Consider the following 24,012-nt stretch of genomic DNA (forward strand, 5'->3'; position numbering starts at 1 on the left):
TTATACTTCGTAGGTGGTACCTGGTGTCAATGAAGCTAGTAAAAATCCACATACACCTACATCCTATTACATGTATGTATACTAAAAAGCCAGTACGTAGACCGGCACAAATACCCGCAGAGCTCCAATTTTACCTGCACCAACCTGCATATGCAGGTGATATTTCGAACCCTGCTATGGGACTACCATTACCTTTACCTCTAACAATACCTTTTGCCTTCCCAATACAGGGTAGCTCTATATAGCATTTTTGCTAGGAAACTGAGTGCAGGATGACCATGGCTCTGACTGGTACGTATACAGACCCCACGTCTCTGTACGTGTCCGTGTGCCGGTATGTACTGTCGGACAACGGGCTGGAAGACCTGTACCGCATGCTGCCGTACCTCAAACAGGTTTGTTTGTTAGCTTGTAAAATGTAAATTGTGTATTATAACCTATTTTAAAAAAGCCACCTCAAGGTGTAATGCAAACTTAAAATGATTGGGAGACATCACGCTATCATTCTATGATAGTGGACTAATTATGTACAGGGTGGGCTGCAAAACCACATTTCTAGGCCTCTTCTGAGAATCTCCTTCTGGACTACAACAGGTCTATCAAGCTGCATATATCTTGATGCATGCAGATGTAGATGTTCAGTTCAGTTCATCCTCGGAGAGGTGACACCATCGTCTCCACATGTTCCTATCAAGCATGTAGATGTAGATGCTAGTATCCTGACAGATTTATTTTTGGTCCACTGAACACTGTTCAAGATGGACAGATCTCCAAGCAGAGGTTGATGGGAAAAATTGTGAACTTTTTCTTGTATGTATGTTGTCTTTTTCTGTCAGCTGAACCCACCAATCTCTACTCCCAAATGGGGTACGGGTAGCTCTTTGAGAAATGGCCATGGGGTACAGACACTACAGGGTCGGGTTAGCTGACAGAAAAAGATGGCATATAAGGGATGGACCCCTACTCATTTTTGATATGTGTGGTGTGTTCTTTTGGTTCAATGTTCTCACTGTGTCTCTTCTCAAAACATATGACCTCCATAAAATTTTATTTAAGATCCTATCCAAGGCTGTATATTGTATCTGTATACCCAAACATTGAGTGTTGTTTCCTTACAGGCTCTGTCCTGCTGTGTATGTGAGAATCTCCTGCAGGACCCCTATGGACCCCACGGCTCCCCCTGTCATCACTATGTCTGCAGGTGGGTTCATGAGGATATTATCTTTACATGATGGTGTTCCAGACCTGTTATCTGTTGTACAAGTAAGATAATGTAATGGTAATATGTAAGAACTTCAGAGAGAGAGGGGAGATGAGAGAGAGAGGAAGAGGAAGGGGGAGGGAGAGTGACGAAGTTGAGAGGGGGAGAGGGAGAGAGAGAAAGAGAGAGGGAGGGAGAAAGAACTAAGGAGAGAAAGACAAGGAAGAGGGGGAGAGAGAGAGAGAGAGAGAAAGAAGAAGAGAGAAATGGAAATGATTTAAGGTTGGCAAAAAAAAAAGTAAATAAAATGGTACAGGACCAACCAAATACTCTGTTCTCTCACCTTGGTGTTACATTTTTGGGGCATGGTTGAATTGTACTGTATTATCTTATTACCTTTGCCAAGAAGGTCATGTTTTTGGTAGCATTCATATTATGTGTATGTGTCATGTTAATGAACAGCATAACTTAAGATGGCCTAGATGTGTGATTGAACTGATATTTGGTGTGTGATTAGGTCTTCATTAAACATAGAAGTGATATTATAAAAGCGTTTGGTCCCCACACAGCTTCTAATGGTACTGCAGTGGAACTTCGATTTTCATGTCTTATTTACTCTAACAGGAACTGCCTGGGAGGGAGGAAGGTGTTGCGGCCCCCCTGTGGTTGGTGTGCCGAGTACCGTGACTTCGTGCCCTGCAGACAACAGCACATCCTCCTCAACTGTTACAAGAAGCTGTGCGAATACGTGGCCTGCACTAACAGTGGGCGGTCTCTCCTCAGGTGAGATTAACAGTGTGCTGTTCTTTCTTAATCTCTTTGAACGAGGCCCTAGTAGTATCAAGATGAGGTGGCTATCATTGTACATTGGTTAAGGAGGTTGTTATGGTGTATATACAGTGCCAGTATTTTGCCAAGGTGGTGTGATATGGTGTAACACATGATTGTACAGTGCCAGTATTTTGCTCATATTTTGCTCTTGGGCAGAATGCTTGAGAATAGTCGACATTTATGGGTTGTCCCTGTGGCTCAATTGGTAGCAGCCTCACTTGTTCTATTAGTTGGTAACTGGGGGACTCCAGTTGAAGTCCCAGGTTTAGGGCATCTCAGTATGAGGTGCACCAGCTTTTGATAGGGACACAAAATGTGGGTCTCAAGGAGGTGCCTTGTGCATGTTAAATGGGAAGGGTTAGCAACCCCTCCCTTTAAAAACATACCCTGCTACAAACACAGCAAGAAAACTTGCTGACCTATGTGCCACTAGGCACCACAAGATGACTACCATGGGAGAAACACTACTTGTAAGTTGTTACACTATTAAGTATTAGGTAGTGCTGCATATACGTGAAACATAAAATTCTATGAATCACAGGTACATATAACATTATTATTCTAAAAAACAAATGTCTTCTACCATCCCACCCACCCCAACTCCACAGTGCTAACGGAGCATCAAGCAGCGTCCTGACGTCCCTCCAGGAAGGTCTGATGTTACCGTGTGACTCCCCTCTCCCTGACAGGGAGGTGACTCTACTGACAGGCAGAGGGCCCACTTCAGCTCCTCCTGTACACACTACACAAAGATCAGTCAGAGGTGAGATATGCTGAGATAAGTTCCCAAAAATCCTGAATTGACAGGATAGATTTCTTGTTTATTTATAACAGAAAATTGTCAAGTAATTTGTAGTTGGTCAGTGATTATGCAAGGGTCTTTCAAAAAGTAATGCATTTTATAAATGAACTCAGTCACTCATGAAAATCTGAACAAATTGATATAACGCTACTTCACCTTTATCCGCGGGGTAACCTATATCCGTTGTTTTTAAAAACATGTTTTTAGGGATATCAAGTCGACAGACTGTGGCAACAAATTGCAATACACAATTGTATTTTTTAAATATTGCAGTTTAAAACCACCGTCGTTGTACTTGAAAACAACGGATATAGGTTACCAAACAGATAAAGGTAATCTAGCGTTACATATCAATCTCAAGAAGATATATCCTTTACCTTTCTGCCAAATTTCTTCTCATTTGATGAAAAAATAAAAGCAACATTGTATTCTGAGGCTGATAGGCTGATATTGCTTTATGTAATAGCTACTAGTACCTTCCTCCTAACATCACAGAACCCACATGTTATAGAAAAAGTGGGATACTTCGTCTCTCACTGTCTCAGGAAAAGAAGTCAAACCCGACAAGTTACCTACCTACCTTGACCTCCAGGTCTTTGGGGGGACAAGGTAGTCATGAAAATGGAGAGTTAGAGTAAGCTTTTAGACTAGAGTTAACAAATTCTATACTGATCTACACTATTTGTTTGTTTGTCCTTTTTATATTTGACAAATTTTTTTTAGACTTTTCACTACATCTAACTATTCTAAGCAATATTTTTCCTGTATCTTTGTCATACCACCAACATGCCAAACTGATCTTTTTGTCCGTTCAGGGCGCGGTTCCCATCGCGTACACAGGCGCTGGAGAAGAGGCGGGCGGGGACGGGGCAGTCGCGGCGGGCTCGGGCGCGGCGGCTTTCACCATCAGCGCCGGTCAATCATCTCCATCAAGCCCCACGGGAACCGTTGGCGACAACGCGGGGTCGCAAGCCGCGGTACCCGCCACCAGGTCATCAGTCGCGAGATCCGTAACCTAGCGGGGTGGGGCAGCTTCCACCAATTAGAACTCGACGACAAACAAGAAGAGACTGAGGTTGAAGACAACGTATCTGTCGCATCGAACCCTCCACCCGAGAAACGCTCGTGCAGATGTGGCACGTTCTGCGAACCGAGCGAGTTAACGTGCCACAGACAGCGCTGTCCGTGCTACTCGAACCAGCTGTCATGCGCCGGCTGTCGTTGTCGTGGCTGTAAAAATCCATACAAGGATGACAGCGTGAGGAAAGAGGAAAAAGGGGCAGAGTAGAGTGACTGATCATGTTCTAAAGTGAACATAGAAGCTCCTTGAATTGGCTTATAGGAATTTAATTCTTGACATGGATCAAACTCACACGAACAATGAAGTAATGGGAAGTGGACAGGATTTTAGTCTGCTAAGGAAATTTTCATGGTTGTAGGATTTGAGTGTTGTTCCAACATAGAAGAAACATTCACCATGAATTTTCCCTACAACCTTCATCATATGTCTGATTCACCGTGCTGACTTTTTGGAAACTGGGAGCATGATGACATCAGGAGTGAATCAAAGGTAGCAAAAAGACAGAATCTACCACCATCACAGCATCTTGGATTCGAGGCTTTAAAAATCTTTTATGGTCAAGTCTTATTGGATAGAAAATAGTTTCATCAGGTTGGTAGAATATAGGTTGAAGGAGAATTCTTATTACAAAACCAGACAGTAGGTACTTAGTAATACATTCCTTACGTTTCGATGTCTCTCAGACATCTTCGTTAGAGCTTCTAACTGGAGTTTCTGCTTCTCACCGCTATATGTAGCCAATGTAGGTGGCGCTCTGGATAAGATCAATCCCAGTGATGAACTGGGACGAGGGAGGATACAAGCTAAGCCACGTTTGAGACTGTTTTCTCACTGCAAAATTGCCACCTACATCGGCTACATGTAGCAGTGAGAAGCAGAACTCCAGTTAGAAGCTCTGACGAAGGTGTCTGACAGACATCAAAACGTAAGCAATGTAGGTACCTATGTGTAATAAAAATTCTCCTTCATCTTATTGAATAGTTTCCAATGCAGAATGTTGAATGTACCCTCTACACAATTAAGCTATTTGGACCTACTTGGTAGGATAAGACTGTGAAAATAGTATTTATGAAATATTGGTGTTTACAGTGCCTGTATGTAGAGATAGCAGTGCGTGTTAATTTTTTGTGTGATTACAATTGTTTATGCCTTTATGACTTAGGACTATTGTCTTGGATTCATCCAAACATGTATTCAGTTTAAGAAATTAAGAAAGTGAATTTCCAGTGACAAGTTAGTTCCAATAAAGAAGTAAGTTTAGTGCATTTTGTGGGTAAGTTTGTATGTTTGTGCTTATGTGTGCTTGCTATAGTTGTAAACTGTAGTACTTTGTACTTAATGAAAACAAAAAATACTTTGTCAGATTCATGGAGAAATGTAGGCTATAGAAAAAGATGGTGAAATGTAGTGTCCTTAGCAGACTCAAAGAGTCATTTAGACAATAAGAAACCAAGTCCAAATACAACTGATTATTCTGGAAACAAGCACAAGTTTCTAAAAATCCTGAATTGACAGGCTAAATTACCTGTAAGAAATTATTTACAACAGGAAAGTATCAAGTGATGTATAGTTTGTGTAGAAATGTATATGCTTATGCTTGTGTGTACTTGTGATATAGAGTTCAGGGGTGCCAAAGTATTCGTTTTTTTACGGAATTCGTATGGGTTTGACAGATTTCATAGAATACATACAAATTGTACAGAATTCGTACAATTTACTACTGAGAAACATATCCAAAAAAATCGTATTAATGCCATAAAATTTGGCATATATTTCTTAGTTCTGGATCGTATGGATTCATAAACTTCATAATTTATCTATTTAACTTCATAATGTATCCTAGTAGTGAATTGTATGAATTCTGAAAAATTTCGATGTATTCTGCTGAATTTCTTGAAATCCCCGTATGAATGGCCAGCCTGGTAAGTATCTTCTGCCTGGTGGCTATTTGCTGTAGTATGTAATGATGGCATCCCAATATGTGAACAATGACAACTTGTATTTGGTGATGTTGCTATTTATTCCTAAGAGAGGAAGAGAGAGCCAAATAATGGATATATGAACTAGTACTGCCTTGAATTAATAATGTGATGGTGCTCCTCTCAAAAATCGACATTTATTACAATTTGCAAATCATTAACAGAACATCGACCACATCAACTGTAAATCTATGTCTTTATTTCATGTACAGAAAATATCCCAATAAATATTGTCACCATAGAAAAAATGGTTAAAGTTATTCTCTTTACATTAGGCCAAATATGATTGATTTCATTGATAACATCTGCACACAAACAAGTTTTGGGCTTGAAACAATTACAAGTTACAACAGTTTTAATAATGTTCATCTTGCGTCACAACGTCTTGTTGCTTTTGAAATATATAGAGTTTTTGACGAGTACAATTTTATTGTAGGTCTAGAACATAGAGCACTCTGTTTTTACTCCTTTTCATCGCAATTACCTAGTATGGTGAGATCAATGAAACAAATGACAGTAAGATCAACTATAATTGTAACAGGACTTCATGAATTGAGGTTTGCCGGACGATTCAAAGATTATTGATAAAGACAACAGTTCCTGACCACCCAACTTCTAAACGAACCTGAACGCTTTGTGCCATATCATCGTCTCGTTATATTGCCATTACTTTACCGTTACGTTACATTACTTTTATTACCACCCTTAAAACCCATTCGTTGGTACATTTTCAGAGCAGGAGATATTCCAAGGTAATTATTGAACCGTCCAGATGAACCACATGATACAAAATCAAGCATGTTACAAGTTTATTGCAGACAACAGAAGGACCAGCGGTTTTCATACAGACATGTCCCTTCTTCTAGATACGCTGTACATTGTGCTTTTTATTGCAACGCCTGTCCTCGAGTAGAAATGAAGTTCATTTTACGCCCTTAATACAAAATTAATATACTTCATCGTTAACTTACGCCACCAGCAATTTTAACCTCCATGAAATGTCATGGAGGTTATATTTTTTTTTTATCTCATTCCTTTGGCTTTTACTATTGTGTGTAAACTTCCGTCTTTTCTTTTGATTTGCCAGTCCGTTTCTGTACTCGGGCCCTACAAAGACGTATGATTGCTGCCAATGCTGGTGCCTTGCGTTTATGTAAAGTTAACGTAAACGGTCGTTGCTATTTGAAACGGTCGTTTCCACATCGCTAACAGGTAGATGCCATATCCAAGCGTATCGGATTCTAAAACGTAAAAGTTCCATTAAAAATAAGCGGGGAAGGAAAGTGCACCATCTTGGTTTCAAAACCATAAAGTGTACCATTATGCGATGTGCCAACGACCGTTTTAAATGGCATTGTGACCGTTCACGAGATGGAAATTTGTGTTGGCGTCTTGTGCAGTCAGCAGTTCACTTTACTCCTTCCTGTTGATTGGTAGCTGCTAGTGATGACGTCACGCTCCTCCTGAAACAAACGTAACCACTTTTGTGATGATGTAGATGAAAATACAATTGTAAATATTTTGCCAAACAGGTTTACAAATCTGCTTTAAGAAGTGACGTTCTTACAGCTGAATGAAACGTCCGATACACAAGTATACAAATCAAGTTCTTTTACTAAAAACGTTTCAACTAGGGGTGGGTACCGGTACAGAAAATTCAGGCCCTGGTCAGGTTCAGGTCCAGAGGATCAGGTCCAGGTTTGGACCTGATTCAGTATGTGAGAACTTGTGAATGTACGATACTCAAACAATGGTTCATTTCGCAACAAAAACATCTGTTTTGTGAAGTATTCGACTCCCACCGGCGTTTTAAAATCCTACAAAGCTACTTGCCTCTGTACCATTGACTGTAAAACTTGGTAAAAATGACTATAGACTATACTCTTCTACGCTCTTGTTATTTTCCTCGACCGGTAAGCCCCGAAACGTGTAAATGCCTGATCATATATTAAATCTGTTCATTTTTCAATAATTTTTTCAGTTCCGTTTTTTTTGGACCGGTCCAATAAGAAAAAATGGTTTTGTACCGATACATCGTACCGGTACCCACCCCTAGTTTCAACTTTGATGGTCCTTACTGCGCAGTTATTGTGCTGACGTCACCTATACCTGTGTAATCGTAATCAGCCTCTTCCATGTCTGCTCTGGTCACTCGTCTTACCTCCGCACTTTCTAACGCGTCATCATCAAACCTATTGACATAAATACATTACAATAGGTTTTTACGATAATCGACACCTATCCTACTGAAATGTATTTTTTTTGACATACTGAATAACGTACTTTGCTTACCGAAGAAAACAAAGTAATAAGTATGCCAACCTAAACGTATACATGATTTTTTAGATATGGTTACTGGCAACCTAAAATTGAAATACATGTGTACAATTCTAGCGGCTTCGTTACTTATGGTTGGCGATTCCTACCCTCATATACATGTATACCATTTTTTTTCAACAGGGCGTTGCCTGCAAAGTACACAAAGTACACCATATACGTAATGACCACAATGATTTCAGTTTCATGGATGTTCATAAAAGGCTGCATGTTATATATATATATATGTTCATGCTCTGAAACTTTTGATCTGCGCCCGTTGCGCAAGAGACGAGAACTTCTTGAACACCCTTCGTACATATGTAACGTTAGTTCACCTTTATCCGCAGGGTTACCTATATTTGTTGCATATAAAAATAGGGTACTAGTATTTGGGGATCGTTAAGTCGATGGAAGGTAGTTTTACATGTTGACATTTGAAACCCACGTTGTTGACCGGAAATCTCTAAATACCCAGGTTTTTTTTAAAACAACGAATATAGGTTACCCAACGGATTAAGGTGAACTAGCGTTACAGTACAACTCACACATCGTCCTGTCCCGGCATGGTCTCGTCTGCCACCAGCATCTCGTACTCCTCAGCGGCGTACCGCTCCCAGTCAGACATCCCCTCCATATCCTCAGCCTCCTATCATACACAAGTAACACAAATTCCCTCAGGTTTACAGAAATCTAGTTTCCGTTGCAAACCCCACTGGAAGAATTTGACCATGGGCAGTTTTTCTGATAGGCAGTTTTCATCAGGTCGGTTAAGAGATCTTGACAAGCAGTCAGAACAAATATCTATCAGAAACCCGCTCGGAGTTGTTCGCAAAACTTCCGGTAGTACTCTGCAAAAGACATCTTAGGATATTGGAGTTTTTTATATTTCTTTTTCAGTTAAGTCTCTCCTGCTTAAGTTTCGATGCATATCGGGCATCTTTCTCAGAGTTTTCACTCCAGCGCTGCATCACGCAAAAGTGCCACCTACATCGGCAACATATGGCAGCCAGAAGCAGCTAGAACTCCAGCCAGAAGCTCTGAGGAAGATCTCTGGTAAGCATCAGAACGTAAGCAGGTGAGAAGTAAGTCAGACTGATCCTATGATCTACCGAAATGATGACATTACTTACGGAAGTAGGTTCTTTCCTAGTAAGTTTAAGTCACCTCCTATGTAGTCAGATATGCCAACGTAAAACCCAGAAATATCAGTGTGTTAACTTTAAATGATTCATTGAACGCTTTGCAGAAGGAAAATGACTGATATGTTGGCGTAGTTCGTGCAAAAAAATGATTTTCGAACCTTTGCCGCAGCGAATGGATCTCTCTGCTCGTGGTCCAGGTATTTTTCCAGGTTGAAGAAAGTGTCGAAGAACAACGGCGTCATTCTGCTCTGTTTTAGGTCACGAAGAGATATTTTGCCTGGAGCAAGATGGTTACATGACAACATGAGTAAAAGAACCAAGTAAATGAGAATATTGATTGTAGAAACGAAGCTGACATACAAGGGTACGTGTCATGTGGGGACAGGGACATCAGTGACAATGATGGAAATGCATTAATCAGCACCAAGGACAGGGTCGTCTTGTTGGTGGTGTCGTTCAGGGACAGGAGCACCAGTGACAGTGTAGTTGATGTATCATTCAGCATCAAGGACAGGGGTGCCAGTCTTGTTCACGTGTCATGTGGGGACAGTGACATCAGTGACATTGTTGTTAATGTGTCATTCAGCACCAAGGACAGAGGCACCGGTCTTGTTGGTGTGTTATTCAGGGACACGAGCACCAGTGACAGTGTAGTTGATGTGTCATTCAGCATTAAGGACGGGGGTGCCATTTTTGTTTGTGTGCCATGTTAGGACATGGCCACCAGTCTTGTTGGTCTATTATATAGGGATAGGGGCACCGTTCTAAGTGATGTACTTGTCAGCACCTGGGACAGAGGCAACAATCTTACTTACATGGGTCCGACAGAAAAGCAATCTTAACAATAAATAAGTTATGCAACACAGATTTCGGAGCATAGACACCAGTATAAAGCCTTTTGTAAAAGTATACCCAACGTGGTAACTCGCCACTTACCAAATGAGTTTCAAAGCGACTTCGCCTGCACATTAATGACTACAATGATGTGAAATTTGGAGGGACTATTCATAAAAAAATTCATGCTGAAATATGTCTAGTCTATCTTATTTCTTGGTACAGCTCAGAAGTTATTCATCACCAATAGTAGGTTATTCTATACACATTGGTACATCGACCGAGATGTTTGATATAGAGTGATGAGAAAAAAATAATTATATGCTGCACCTGGTATTGCTGGATTGATCATGTCCAACATCTGACACAGACAGTCTTCGAACGGCATGGGTTCGATCCCCAGGGACACCATCTTATTGTACTGTTCTTCATAGAAGTACTCCAGTTCGTACATGGACAGTAGGCCGTCTCCGTCCAGGTCCATACACCGGAACCAATACTCTATCCTGAAAAAGACAGATACTGGTAGTTCAGCAGCGCCTCCTAGTGATTGTTTACTGCACCTATTGCAGTTCAACCCGCATTTGATTTCAAATTCAAATGCTAACTTTTATAAACTCAATGTAGTAAAATTTATACTGTAGAAGGAATTCAGCCCTTTTATGGACTTGCCTTTGTGCCTCATCAAATCCAGAACCATTGAGTAATAATGAAAAGGTAAATCTGTAATAAGTAAATCTTCAAGTCGCTACATTTTATTACTGTAACAGTATTTTTCCATTGGCGGTAATAGCTGAGAAGACAGACGCAATGCATTACAGTATTTACATGTTCATTTTATTGGGGGCATTTCCCTGACATATTTCGACGAGCACAAGGAGCTAATGACTGCAACCCTTCCCAGTAGCGTACATGTCGGGTGAGCGAAAACAGCCTGGATTTGAACTTCCAACCTCTTGTTCCATGCAGATGCATGCTACGCATGCGCAGGAGCATGCGCGGGTGCCATGGCAAAAGAACAGGAAGAATGTCAGACATACGCTGTTGGGTGTTTCTTGTCTTCTTCCGCCAGCAGAAACCAGACAAACTCCGTGTAGCTCATCTTGCCTTCGCGAGAAACAGTGCTTCCTCTGGGGAAAACAAACAAACAAACAAATAAACAAACAAACACACATGATTCTTCGATGAAGGTCAATCATCCAGGTTTTCATATACACAAGAAATAGAACAGTTGTCTAAGCAACTCGATATGATTTTGGAAACAGACGTTTTAGGCAGTATCCAATGAAAAAATACAAATTTGTACAACTTGAACTACAATGCTCCGAAACTGAGTCTGTATTAGATGGTACACGGAAGCTCTGACCCTTTTCAAAATTTATCCAGTAGAGTAACATCAATCTTGCGTAAACAAACAAAAAGTTCGAATTGTTTTAATCGTATGGAATGATATTATGACATGAACTTCGTTCATTCAGCTCAAATGAGAAACCAGAACTGCAGCTGTATCGATCGATTGACCTGTCAATCAATTGATCAATCAGCCAATCAAGTGACGTACCTTGTCACCGCTCCAGAGAATATTCTTTCCGCCATCCGAGACGATATTGCTGTGGTCGTCAACAAACGAAATGAAGATTAGTTAATATTCTAACTTCACATTTTTAGCCTACATCATTGTCTTTTTATGGTCGCTGGATATCATAGTTCTGGATGACTAACTTTGTCTGCTCCACTCACACGAGGATGAACGATGATGATGATGATGATGGATATCCGAAATCTATGATAGAAAACAATATACATGTACACATTGCATGCGAATGTTGAGAGAGATGTTATGTATGTACTGATAGCAGTATAAAACACAGTTTAATATTTGCAATAGAATATTGTGACTGATAAATGCTAACGTCAACCAAATAATTTATGATGATCAACTTTTCGCTGTTTTACTGTCAGTGGCACAAACGTAGCTACTTTTGATATACCGTAGTATGGAAAATTATATTTCCTGTTCACATACTTTGAATTGTCTGCCTGTTTGTTTATTTTTGTTTGTTTGTTTGTTTACTCACCACCATCGTTATGTCTAGCCAGGTCCTGCTGGCTGATAAACAAGTCGTGGTCCGTGTCCAGCTCCCAGAATTTGCAGTAGATGACGTAGAAATGCTCGTACGAGAAGAAGTCTGTGATCTGGTTGATGTCGTCTTCCTCTTCTAAAGACGAAATTACCTACAGCGGTGATCATCCGTGAATTGAAATTTAGATATGTTGCAGCATTATAATTGTAAAATCATTGTCTTTGTATGTATTGCTTTCGTCAGTATCTAGTAAGACTACAAAATAATGTATACATTTCATTATGTGTGCGTTGTACACATCTTACATCCTTATAAATAGGAAGGCCCTAATAGCAATAAACCAATGACGTCATAGCTTTCTTGCCAATCAGAGCGAGCCAAGTTTACACAGGAAACAAGCCTGATTTACAATCACATATAAAGAAGTTAATTTGTAAGCTGACCTGTAATAGGTTGGACCTGCGGAGTTCCGGGATGCTAATTTGTCCAGACCAGGACCTGTTGACAGTGTAGAATATCCGGGCGATGACCTGAGAGGATGGAGGGAACGTAGAACAAAAAGTGAGTGTAGGAGATGAGCACGCATATAGATGTAGACGTTTTTTCTGGAGGTGCACACTTTGTATATGCAGTTATCCGACTGGTGTGGGGTAGTGTGACGTGTTCGGCTCTAGGTTTGAATCCTGTCATGCTACTGATCCTGTGCCCTTAGAAAAGGCACTTTATTTACGACTTTCCACACAGGTGTAAACATAGGTTAAAAAGTGGTGGCAGGAGAGGGATTGGCTCCACCTTCTAATATCGTAACCTAGACACAGTGGATAACAACCCACTACCACTACGATCTCAGAAAAAGCTATGAGGCTCCCTTTACCTTTGTGTACATGTACTTTTACCCGACTGTCCAGAATAACTTACTAATAGGCAAATTCTAGTACGCAAAAAACATGCAAGACTGTTACATCTCCTTGGAGATATGAGTTAGAAATGGAAGGACTGGTGGAGACGGCGATGGCAACAGTCATTCGATATGCTATTTTTTTTCCATTTGTTGAGTAAAATATACAATGTACCAAAAAGCTCAGATAGCAATATACAATAATACATGGCTAGATTAAAGCTACAGTCAGGTTTCCACACCGATACCCCTTCGCCGCGGGTAGTTTATGGGCAAAAGTAAGAAAAAGCAGGTTAACTATCCGATCCATCATCAGTTTGGAAATGTGAATGTAGCAAGACTGTGAAGGCGTTTGTATTGGTTGTTCTGTACACATGAGTCGAAAGGTGGCGTGTCTGACATGACTTACTGTATGAAGGTACCCGGAGTAAAATTCTGCACACATGAATGAAGGTGGCGTGTCTGACATGACTTACTGTGTGAAGGTACCTGGAGTGGAATTCTGCACACACGAATGAAGGTGGCGTGTCTGACATGACTTACTGTGTGAAGGTACCTGGAGTGGAATTCTGCACACATGAATGAAGGTGGCGTGTCTGACATGACTTACTGTGTGAAGGTACCTGGAGTGGAATTCTGCACACATGAATCGAAAGGTGGCGTGTCTGACATAACTTACTGTATGAAGGTACCTGGAGTGGAATTCTGCACACATGAATGAAGGTGGCGTGTCTGACATGACTTACTGTATGAAGGTACCTGGAGTGGAATTCTGCACACATGAATCGAAAGGTGGCGTGTCTGACATGACTTACTGTATGAAGGTACCTGGAGTGGAATTCTGCACACATGAATCGAAAGGTGGCGTGTCTGACATGACTTACTGTATGAAGGTACCTGGAGTGGAATTCTGCACACATGAATGAAGGTGGCGTGTCTGACATGACTTACTGTATGAAGGTACCTGGAGTGGAATTCTGCACACATGAATCGAAAGGTGGCGTGTCTGACATGACTTACTGTATGAAGGTACCTGGAGTGGAATTCTGCACACATGAATCAAAAGGTGGCGTGTCTGACATGACTTACTGTATGAAGGTACCTGGAGTGGAATTCTGCACACATGAATGAAGGTGGCGTGTCTGACATGACTTACTGTATGAAGGAAGAAGGAAGAAGGGAGAAGGAAGTATCCGAAGATTTTGAAGTTTGCACCTTTCTATTCCTTACTAAGGGAGCTTTCCAATGATACCACGTGTGCCAGGCCGGAACTTCAAGCCTAAGCTACAATCGCGACATTAACTCATCACCCTACAGGGTGCCGTGACTGGCGGGGTCTCAAGAAAGGAGCTAGCGGTTGCGCCTAAACAGGGTCCGTATACTCATGAATATCTCGAGAAGGAAGTACCCGAAGATTTGGCGGTTTGCACCTTTCTATTCCTTACTAAGTGAGCTTTCCAATGATACCAAGTCTGCCAGGCCGGAACTTCAAGCCTAAGCTACAATCGCGACATTAAGTCATCACCCTACAGGGTGCCGTGACTGGCGGGGTCTCAAGAAAGGAGCTAGCGGTTGGGCCTAAACAGCGGCCATAAGGTCGAAAATATCTCGAGAAGGAAGTATCCGAAGATTTTACGGTTTGCACCTGTCTATTCCTTAATAAGGGAGCTGTCCAATGATACCAAGTCTGCCAGGCCGGAACTTCAAGCCTAAGCTACAATCGCGACATTAATTCATCACCCTACCCGGTGCCGTGGCAGGCGGGGTCTCAAGAAAGAAGCTAACAGTGTCCGTATACTCAAGAATATCTCGAGAAGTAAGTATCCGAAGATTTTGCGGTTTGCACCTTTCTATTCCTTACTAAGGGAGCTTTCCAATGATACCAAGTCTGCCAGGCCGGAACTTCAAGCCTAAGCTACAATCGCGACATTAAGTCATCACCCTACAGGGTGCCGTGACTGGCGGGGTCTCAAGAAAGGAGCTAGCGGTTGCACCTAAACAGGGTCCGTATACTCAAGATTATCTCGAGAAGGAAGTATCCGAAGATTTCGCGGTTTGCACCTTTCTATTCCTACTAAGGGAGCTTTTCAATGATACCAAGTCTGCCAGGCCGGATCTTCAAGCCTAAGCTACAATCGCGACATTAAGTCATCACCCTACCCGGTGCCGTGACTGGCGGGGTCTCAAGAAAGGAGCTAGCGGTTGCGCCTAAACAGGGTCCGTATACTCAAGAATATCTCGAGAAGGAAGTATCCGAAGATTTGGCGGTTTGCACCTTTCTATTCCTTACTAAGGTACCTTTCCAATGATACTAAGTGTGCCAGGCCGGAACTTTAAGCCTAAGCTACAATCGCGACATTAACTCATCACCCTACTGGGTGCCGTGACTGGCGGGGTCTCAAGAAAGGAGCTAGCGGTTGCGCCTAAACAGGGCCCATACGGTCGAGAATATCTCGAGAAGTAAGCATCCGAAGATTTTGCGGTTTGCACCTTTCTATTCCTTACTAAGGGAGCTTTCCAATGATACCACGTGTGCCAGGCCGGAACTTCAAGCCTAAGCTACAATCGCGACATTAACTCATCACCCTACCCGGTGCCGTGGCAGGCGACGTCTCAAGAAAGGAGCTAACGGTTGCTCCTTAACAGGGTCCGTATACTCAAGAATATCTCGAGAAGGAAGTATCCGAAGATTTTACGGTTTGCACCTTTCTATTCCTTACTAAGGGAGCTTTCCAATGATACCAAGTCTGCCAGGCCGAAACATCAAGCCTAAGCTACAATCGCGACATTAAGTCATCACCCTACCCGGTGCCATGACAGGCGGGGTCTCAAAAAAGGAGCTGGCGGTTGCGCCTAAACAGGGTCCGTATACTCAAGAATATCTCGAGAAGGAAGTATCCGAAGATTTTGCAGTTTGCACCTTTCTATTCCTTACTAAGGGAGCTTTCCAATGATACCACGTGTGCCAGGCCGGAACTTCAAGTCTTACTTGGAATCGCGTTTTTAAGTCATCGCCCTACCCGGTGCCGTGACAGCTCGGCTCTCAAGAAAGTAGCTAGCGGTTGCGCCTAAACAGGGTCCGTATACTCCACAATATCTCGAGAAGGAAGTATACGAAGATTTTGCGGTTTGCACCTTTCTATTCCTTACTAAAGGGAGCTTTCGAATGAAACCAAGTGTGCCAGGCCGGAAGTTTAAGTCTAAGCTACAATTGCGACATTAAGTCATCACCCTACCCGGTGCCGTGGCAGGCGGGGTCTCAAGGAAGGAGCTAGCGGTTGCGCCTAAACAGGGTCCGTATACTCAAGAATATCTCGAGAAGGTAGTATCCGAAGATTTTACGGTTTGCACCTTTCTATTCCTTACTAAGGGAGCTCTCCAATGATACCAAATTTGCCAGGCCGGAACTTCAAGCCTAAGTTGGAATCGCGTTCTTAAGTCAACACTCTAGCCGGTGCCGTGGCAGGCGGGGTCTCAAGAAAGGAGCTAGCTGATGCGCCTAAACAGGGTCCGAATACTCAAGAATATCTCGAGAAGGAAGTATCCGAAGATTTTGCGGTTTGCACCTTTCTATTCCTTAGTAGGGGAGCTTTTTAATGATACCAAGTCTGCCAGGACCGGAACTTCAAGCCTAAGCTACAATCGCGACATTAAGTCATTACCCTACCCGGTGCCGTGACAGGCCGGGTCTCAAGAAAGGAGCTAGCGGTTGCGCCTAAACAGTGTCCGTATACTGAAGAATATCTGGAGAAGGAAGTATCCGAAGATTTTGCGGTTTGCACCTTTCTATTCCTTACTAAAGGAGCTCTCAATTGATACCAAGTCTGCCAGGCCGGAACTTCAAGCCTAAGCTACAATCGCGACATTAAGTCATCACCCTACCCGGTGCCGTGACACGCCGGGTCTCAAGAAAGGAGCTAGCGGTTGCGCCTAAACAGGGTCCGTATACTCAAGAATATCTCGAGAAGGAAGTATCCGAAGATTTTGCGGTTTGCACCTTTCTGTTCCTTACTAAGGTACCTTTCCAATGATACCACGTGTGCCAGGCCGGAACTTCAAGCCTAAGTTACAATCGCAACATTAAGTCATCACCCTACCCGGTGCCGTGACAGGCGGGGTCTCAAGAAAGGAGCTAACGGTTGCGCCTGGAGTGGAATTCTGCACACATGAATGAAGGTGGTGTGTCTGACATGACTTACTGTGTGAAGGTACCTGGAGTGGAATCCTGCACACATGAATGAAGGTGGCGTGTCTGACATGACTTACTGTGTGAAGGTACCTGGAGTGGAATTCTGCACACATGAATGAAGGTGGCGTGTCTGACATGACTTACTGTGTGAAGGTACCTGGAGTGGAATTCTGCACACATGAATGAAGGTGGCGTGTCTGACATGACTTACTGTGTGAAGGTACCTGGAGTGGAATTCTGCACACATGAATGAAGGTGGCGTGTCTGACATGACTTACTGTGTGAAGGTACCTGGAGTGGAATTCCTGAGCTTCCTGTAAGAATGTCAGTCCCGGGTGGGTGTCTATAACATCCTGGAATTAAAGAACACATCAAAAGATATCCTTATAAGCATAGACTAGCATACTCTATTTCAAACTGGTACCCTTCTCGAAAGAAAGGAGCTATTTAATGAGTTTGCTAAATTTTACCTTGATTTTTGTCAACGTTTACGACAAAAAGTATTATCCTTTACCATCACAAACCCACACTTTACAGGAAAGGTAGGATCGTTCCTCTTGTATTGTCTCAGGAAAAGAAGTTGATACCAATAAGTTAGAATTCAGTGTTAGCTTTTAGTCTATAGAAGTCACTTGCTACATGTATATTGTTCTACACTATATGTCGCAAATAGCGTCAATTTGCAATAAACTTATCAGTATTTAATTTACATTAAATGGTCGTTTCATCGTATACCAGGCTTTTCTTCTAGTCTAACTTACTTGTTCTCAGATTATGACTTCCAATTCACTGACTATGGTAACCATGAGTACAGGTACCTGTATAAGTGGCACGAAGTCGTCTGCTGTAAGGTAGCTTCCCTTCATCCGGGTCATGATAGCCATGAAGCGTGAGTAGTCGTCATGGTACTTCTGGATTATTCTGAATCAGGAGGACAAAATTTTTAATATGTACTGAGTGACGTGTGTACTGAATATGAAGTCATTTATTATAGTTGGAATATAGGTTTCCCTCATTAGCTATGCAAATCAAATCCTAATATATATAATTTGCATTATTAAAATACCATCGCCTTGGTCTTCGTCAAAGTTGCCTACAAAATCACGACATTTCATTCTTCCTTCCTTGACTTAACAAAGTATCAAAACAAAGTATCAAAACAATCTATGCAGGCATTCTCGATGTCTCGAGTGATAGACGAACAAAGGGACAGACACACATAAGAACGCTCCGGACGAAGGTACTACTAGCAACACTGGTTGCACCATGTTAAAGAAATAGTAGATGATACAGGCTATTCTTTCTTTTGGAACACCAACTACCCTACATTAGACAAGAATAATATATGGACATTGTTAAAGAGAAGACTTACTGATATGTATGCTCAAACGTTTTTTCTTCAACTGTACTTAAAGATTTTACAAAAGCGTTTGACATTCGACATTCACTCTGACCTTTTCCACAAGGGTTGGAAGGAAGCGGAAGTGACGCAGCCCAGCTTGTCTCCTCCTGCTGCCAGAAATAACGGTCCTTTCCAGTACAGGGGACAGTTACACACCTGCATACATTATCAGGTAAGCAGATTTAAACATGTTACACCATGTAGCATTTCCATGTAGAAAACGGTTGAACTATATTGCTAATAGCTAACAATCTTATTAGTCCATGGCATCCCAAATTTCACATATCGGTACCCTCCGGGGTGGCAAATTCTCCTTGCTATTTTTGAATACTAAGTAGTAGAAGGCCTGTAATCATTTAGGTGTTGATAGGTTTGAAGGATGAAAGCCGGTAGAAAGCTACCATATCAGAATGATCCAGATTGGCTATCACATCAAATTACATGCCACAGGCCTTCTACTATTCAAAAATAACAAGGAGAATTTGCCATCCCGGAGGTACCGATTTTTCCTATGGCCCACGGACTATAAAGGACTATAAATCTACTTGATGAATAACGGTGAAGAAAATTTAGCCATACATACTACTGACACTTTAGAACATGGTGATACCGGTATGTTGCAGGTATATATTAAAACAGGGTAGGATAATACCATATTGACTAACTCTGTCTTTGTATGACGTAATTATGGTATCGTATCGGTTTTATATAGAATAGACTGTAACATTACGTTTATCGGACAACTGTGAAGTGCAAGTCGTTTTCAATATCATTATGGCATGTCATCTACAGTATTTCATTAGTCCATTGTAAAGATGAACCGTAAGAAATTAAAGTGAACTTTCAAAGAAAATACAGGGCATTTAAAAAAAAATCGTTGGCCTTAATTTTCGCGGCTTTAATTGTTATGTTGTACCTGATATGATTCGGCAAATAATTTCATCTCCTATCACTCAAGCCTAAGTTGTGAAATTCAAAACACAAATGTGTATTTTGATTTTATTATCAAGCATTGCAAAATCTCTTGATACAATAATGAAGACGACACATTTTATCATTCCCTTGTATTTAATATTTACCAACCTTTGCTATTTCTCCAAAATCACTCTTGAACGCTTTCCCCTCCTTCAACGTCCCGAAGACCTCGGACACTTTCTTCAGCTCTTTGCCGTCCTCGGACACTGGCTGACCGAGGGGGAAGTAGAACCTCGGGATGGCTGAGCCCGAGGGCGCAGGGTTGGGCGGGTCCGACTTCGGGGACGGTGTGGCAGAGGTGGTTGGTTTGACCTCGGTCACCTCTTTAGGTTGGGGTGAGTGTTGGAGTTGGTCGGCTACCTTGGGTTGGGGTGAAAGCTGAGGCTGAAAAGGGGTATAAGAAAACCATTGAAAATCACAACTACAGTCCAACCTGTATAAGTGTCCATTTCTACATAATTCCTCTTAGAATTATAGATAGGTAAATACATAAAATATTGCTTTGTAATCAGAAAAGATAGTGATACTCACATTATATTTAAGCCTCACCTGATTGTATGGAGGTTTTCTTATTATCCTTGTTGAATTAGTAGTATTTGTTTATCCTATATTGTTGAATTAGTAGGATTTGTTTATCCTATATTGTTGAATTAGTAGGATTTGTTTATCCTATATTGTTGAATTAGTAGGATTTGTAAGACCTATTCTGTATTCTTTTTTTTTTTGTAGTTTATAGTTGACCATACGAAAGTCACTGAACTTTTGGTCGTGTCAATAAAGCTTGCTGTAACATAATTACCATCTGACTTTGTGGTCATTGTTTGATATTGTGGCCATTGTGGTTTATACTAAGTCAGTAAGTCAGAGAATTGTGTGTGGTCGTGTGGTGCACTGACAGTAGGGTGTTTGGCACATAGCCCAGATGTAATGGGTTCGTTGATATGCCACGGATCGCGTGCCCTTGATTATCAGCCTGGTCTTCTTTTACAACTTTGATATTTGCAAAATTTCTAGGCACCACTGCGTTTGAATAAAAGTATGAGCGAGCAGAATTTTCTTTTTAAGTTGTCATCAGTTGCGTATAGCCGGGTTCACACTTGCGTATATATGCAAGTTCGTTTGAGGCCCGCATGGAGTCTCTACCGGGCTACCCAGGTCGCTTGCAAATAGCATAGAAATAGGCACATAACATGCCAGAGGAGGTAGCTGGTGGAGGCTAAGACTTCCATACGGACATCATGCGGCCTACGTACTGAAAAAAGGCACTGACTCCACTTGACGACGATCGCGCTGAGACTACGCTGTGATCTAAACTGGATTTATAGAATTCTTGATTTCACCGTGATGATTGGTATACATGTATCATGCAAAATGTAGAAGTGTGACTTAAAAGACAGCAAAACAAACGAAATGTAAAAAGATCCGTTTCTTATTATATATGAAATTCGTTGAGCGTTCTGTCAAATCGCTTGGTCGCAGTGAGGTCACCACGAGGTCCCTGCAATAGTTAAATTGGGAGTATAAACATCTCTGAAGCTAGAGTAAAGACAGCTCGATATTCGACGTCATCATTCATGAAGAATGGTGGACCCAGGGGAAGGTCGACTGATCCATTAGTCCTTGTTGTTGTTTCGCGGGGAGCTTTTGTTTATTTGGATAGATACTCAGTAAGCTCTAATGTAGGCTTTTGTACATGATGAATTAGGCGTGACCACATGTATCACAGGTGTACAAGCAATTTTGATGTAACGTACACATGCGGTTATAGATCATCTTATACAGGAGGGTCTGATTTGACGTATTCTCGGTTTGAGACAAATAAAGATTAAGCCTCCCACGATTTGAGTTTGTGGACTCTACTGTTAACCTTACAGAATATACAACAACGTTTGCAAGTGTCCGTTAAGAATGAACTAGATGTACAACAATGTCAAAGCAATGATACAATAATACTAGTCTATTCTAAAAGTTTTTTTTTTCATGACTACAGGAATATGGACGTAAATGGTGTATTGACAAACGTTTCAGTCTGTTATGATACATTTTCTCTTTTGTAAATCTTCTTGTATATGCGCTTATAAGTTTATCTATTGAGGTAAGTACGTAGATATGGAGTCAGAACATGACATATTAGATTGGAATTATATTAAATGTCTGTGTTTGTCTTTGCCAAGGGTGTGCTAGATTTATATACATGTTTTTGTATATTCAATGACCTTTATCTACCTACAGTATAGGACGGACCGTCATCAGAAAATGATTTTTGAACATCTCCATCACCATGAAAAAAGCTTATACGACTGCAAGATACAAGATTGCAAGATACACGATCTTAATGGTCTTAGCAGCAACCTTTCTCTCTAGCTCTCTCTCTCTCTCTCTCTCTCTTTCTCTTTAGCTCTCGTATTCTCTGTCTAGCATAGATTAGACGTCGACAATTTGAAATAGCAGCCATTGTTCCTGGAAACTTCGTGAAGTAGGGTAGGGCATATATATAGAACTTGTAGACAAAATAAGGACAACTGCAATCACTACAACAGTAACTCATATTTTGTGTCTTGTCTTCTGTGGTCTGGACAAAAGCGTCATGAAGACGTAATATAACGAGAAAATGGAACAGCTTTGTAGATTACTTCCTTGTAGTACATAGTCATAAACAAAGCAGTGAAGTCAACGTTCGATTAAACGTAGAGAGGTCTTATGGATTGGAAAGAGATTTGCGTTTGAATGATGACGGTGGAGTGCCATTGGGTAGTGAGCTTTTAACTTGCTGTTGAAAATCGCCGGGCATTGCGACAATTAAACTCAATCATGGAAAGGCGGCGTTTTAAGCGTGTGCACCTGTCTACTAAAGGTAGAAAGGTCCAACCCCTAATCACACCCCATACCCCCACACCCCAAGAGCCTGACATTGACAGGTTCACCATACGTAGGTTCAGCCTTCTATTCCTCATTTGCGCCCTTAATCCACAGCCCCGCATATCTGTACGGCGCGGTTTGTTTAGTTTGGGCCGGCCCGGCCGGTAGTGAGTTCACTGGAACAGCTAACCCAGGCCGTATGGGTAAACATTGCCGAAACAGGAGAGAGAAACGACGGGAGGATATGCATGGGGGTTAGGGAAATCTAGAAGCGGGAAAATCAAACTAGGAACTTCGTTCTCAAAGCTACTGAACATCTGTATTCTGGAGGGGTACAAACGCAATGAACATCTTTATTTTAATGATTTTTCTGTTCAGAATTTTACAAATTTCTTGGCTTGTTTTGTCATTTTGTTTGTATGTTACCTGTTTAATCGATCACGCGCCCCCATGGGTCAATAGTAAAAAACATCGCGTTACAAGTTACACGTGGTAAAATATGATTAGAGGCACATTTTTGTGTGTGAGAAATCATAATAAAAACATGTGATGACCAGTGTCCTCAGAAACCCCATGTATACCCACAAACCAGAACCCTCCCCCTAGAACCATGTGTGCATGTAGAACACGTTACATGTTTCCAACCCTACCTTAGCAGGCGGCGAATGTGGAGAAACCTTGGCCGTCGCTTTCTCCTCTCTTTTCTTGATAATCCTGGCCTTGGTTGGGGGAATGGCCACGGGTTGACACACGCCATAGTGGATAGATTTACACACAATCGCAGCCCCCGACTCCAAGCGCTGTACGACGTTACAGACGTCGCAGTGGTGTATAGCACGGCTACAGCGCTGGTCCACAAGAACACTGTGGTATATCGGAATCTTCAATCCGAGAAACTGGCAAGGCACCGCACACAGCGTCGTCATGTCAAGGAGTTGTTTTCTTCACATCTTCTTTCGCTCTTAAGGAAGTGTGGGAAAACGCACCGCTACTCGGAAGTCGACTCGGCTGGCGTCCTAAAAAGGGCGCTAACCTTAAGGTCCTTAAGCAGCAGCCAGGCGTTTACGTCGTTAGCTATGACGTATGGTGAGGCTTTTCTCCTGCGCAGGACGTCCAATGCTTTTTGTAGATCCTAGAAACGTACAGACGACGTCATTTCCTACGTTTTCGTCAGAGAGGGGGATCACGAAGTATTCCTGAATCTTGGACAAAATTCCTGAGCACGTTTACGTAGTAGTAAGGTGGTGGCGTGGTCTTGCGGGTGGTCGGACGTTCAATATCGCACCGACATCACAGGGTTCCGAAATATCCGCGCACCAGCGAAAATATCCCGGGCACTAGAAGCTACGGCGGTGTAAAAATATCCCCGCTCCCCAAACATGTAACGCCGGCAAGGGTTCGGCAGCTGGGACGGCG

At 42.0% G+C, this 24,012-nt stretch overlaps 2 protein-coding genes across 5 annotated transcripts; one reads left to right on the top strand and one right to left on the bottom strand.

Annotated features, from left to right (window-relative positions):
* Positions 1-299: 299 nt before the first annotated feature.
* Positions 300-6,142, top strand: LOC118427046 (E3 ubiquitin-protein ligase MSL2-like; the record flags this gene model as incomplete). Its single annotated transcript, XM_035836684.1, has 5 exons — positions 300-395; positions 1,119-1,201; positions 1,826-1,984; positions 2,641-2,795; positions 3,650-6,142. Coding segments are annotated over 5 exons (966 nt in total), but the record flags the coding sequence as incomplete, so codon positions are not given.
* A 770-nt stretch (positions 6,143-6,912) lies between these two features.
* On the bottom strand, positions 6,913-23,629 carry LOC118427407 (serine/threonine-protein phosphatase 2A regulatory subunit B'' subunit delta-like). 4 transcript variants are annotated; one of them, XM_035837192.1, is made up of 14 exons: positions 23,247-23,629; positions 19,846-20,121; positions 18,815-18,918; positions 18,179-18,281; positions 17,639-17,713; positions 12,717-12,803; positions 12,268-12,424; positions 11,751-11,799; positions 11,230-11,319; positions 10,520-10,695; positions 9,514-9,632; positions 8,759-8,859; positions 8,004-8,086; positions 6,913-7,354 (listed from the first exon to the last, which is right to left on the bottom strand). In XM_035837192.1, exons 1-14 carry the CDS (start codon positions 23,520-23,522, stop codon positions 7,347-7,349), a joined length of 1,704 nt encoding a protein of 567 aa, XP_035693085.1. In that variant the 5' UTR covers positions 23,523-23,629; the 3' UTR covers positions 6,913-7,346. The 4 variants fall into 4 exon arrangements, with proteins under 4 accessions (XP_035693085.1, XP_035693083.1, XP_035693082.1 ...); XM_035837190.1 differs by having other exon boundaries at positions 6,913-7,357; XM_035837189.1 differs by having other exon boundaries at positions 7,973-8,086.
* Between the last annotated feature and the right edge of the window lie 383 nt (positions 23,630-24,012).

Source organism: Branchiostoma floridae, chromosome 12 (genome assembly GCF_000003815.2).
Source record: "Branchiostoma floridae strain S238N-H82 chromosome 12, Bfl_VNyyK, whole genome shotgun sequence".
Taxonomy (NCBI): domain Eukaryota; kingdom Metazoa; phylum Chordata; class Leptocardii; order Amphioxiformes; family Branchiostomatidae; genus Branchiostoma; species Branchiostoma floridae.

What these genes read in the sequence shown, in the direction of transcription:
- LOC118427407 (XM_035837188.1), bottom strand. Translation starts at nt 23,522, where the DNA reads ATGACGACGCTGTGTGCGGTGCCTTGCCAGTTTCTCGGATTGAAGATT. An exon ending in GACAAGAAACACCCAACAGC is followed by an intron (nt 10,696 to 11,229) that starts GTATGTCTGACA and finishes TGTCTTTTTCAG; the next exon opens with GATAGAGTATTGGTTCCGGT. An exon ending in GTCAGCACAATAACTGCGCA is followed by an intron (nt 7,358 to 7,972) that starts GTAAGGACCATC and finishes CGTTTGTTTCAG; the next exon opens with GAGGAGCGTGACGTCATCAC.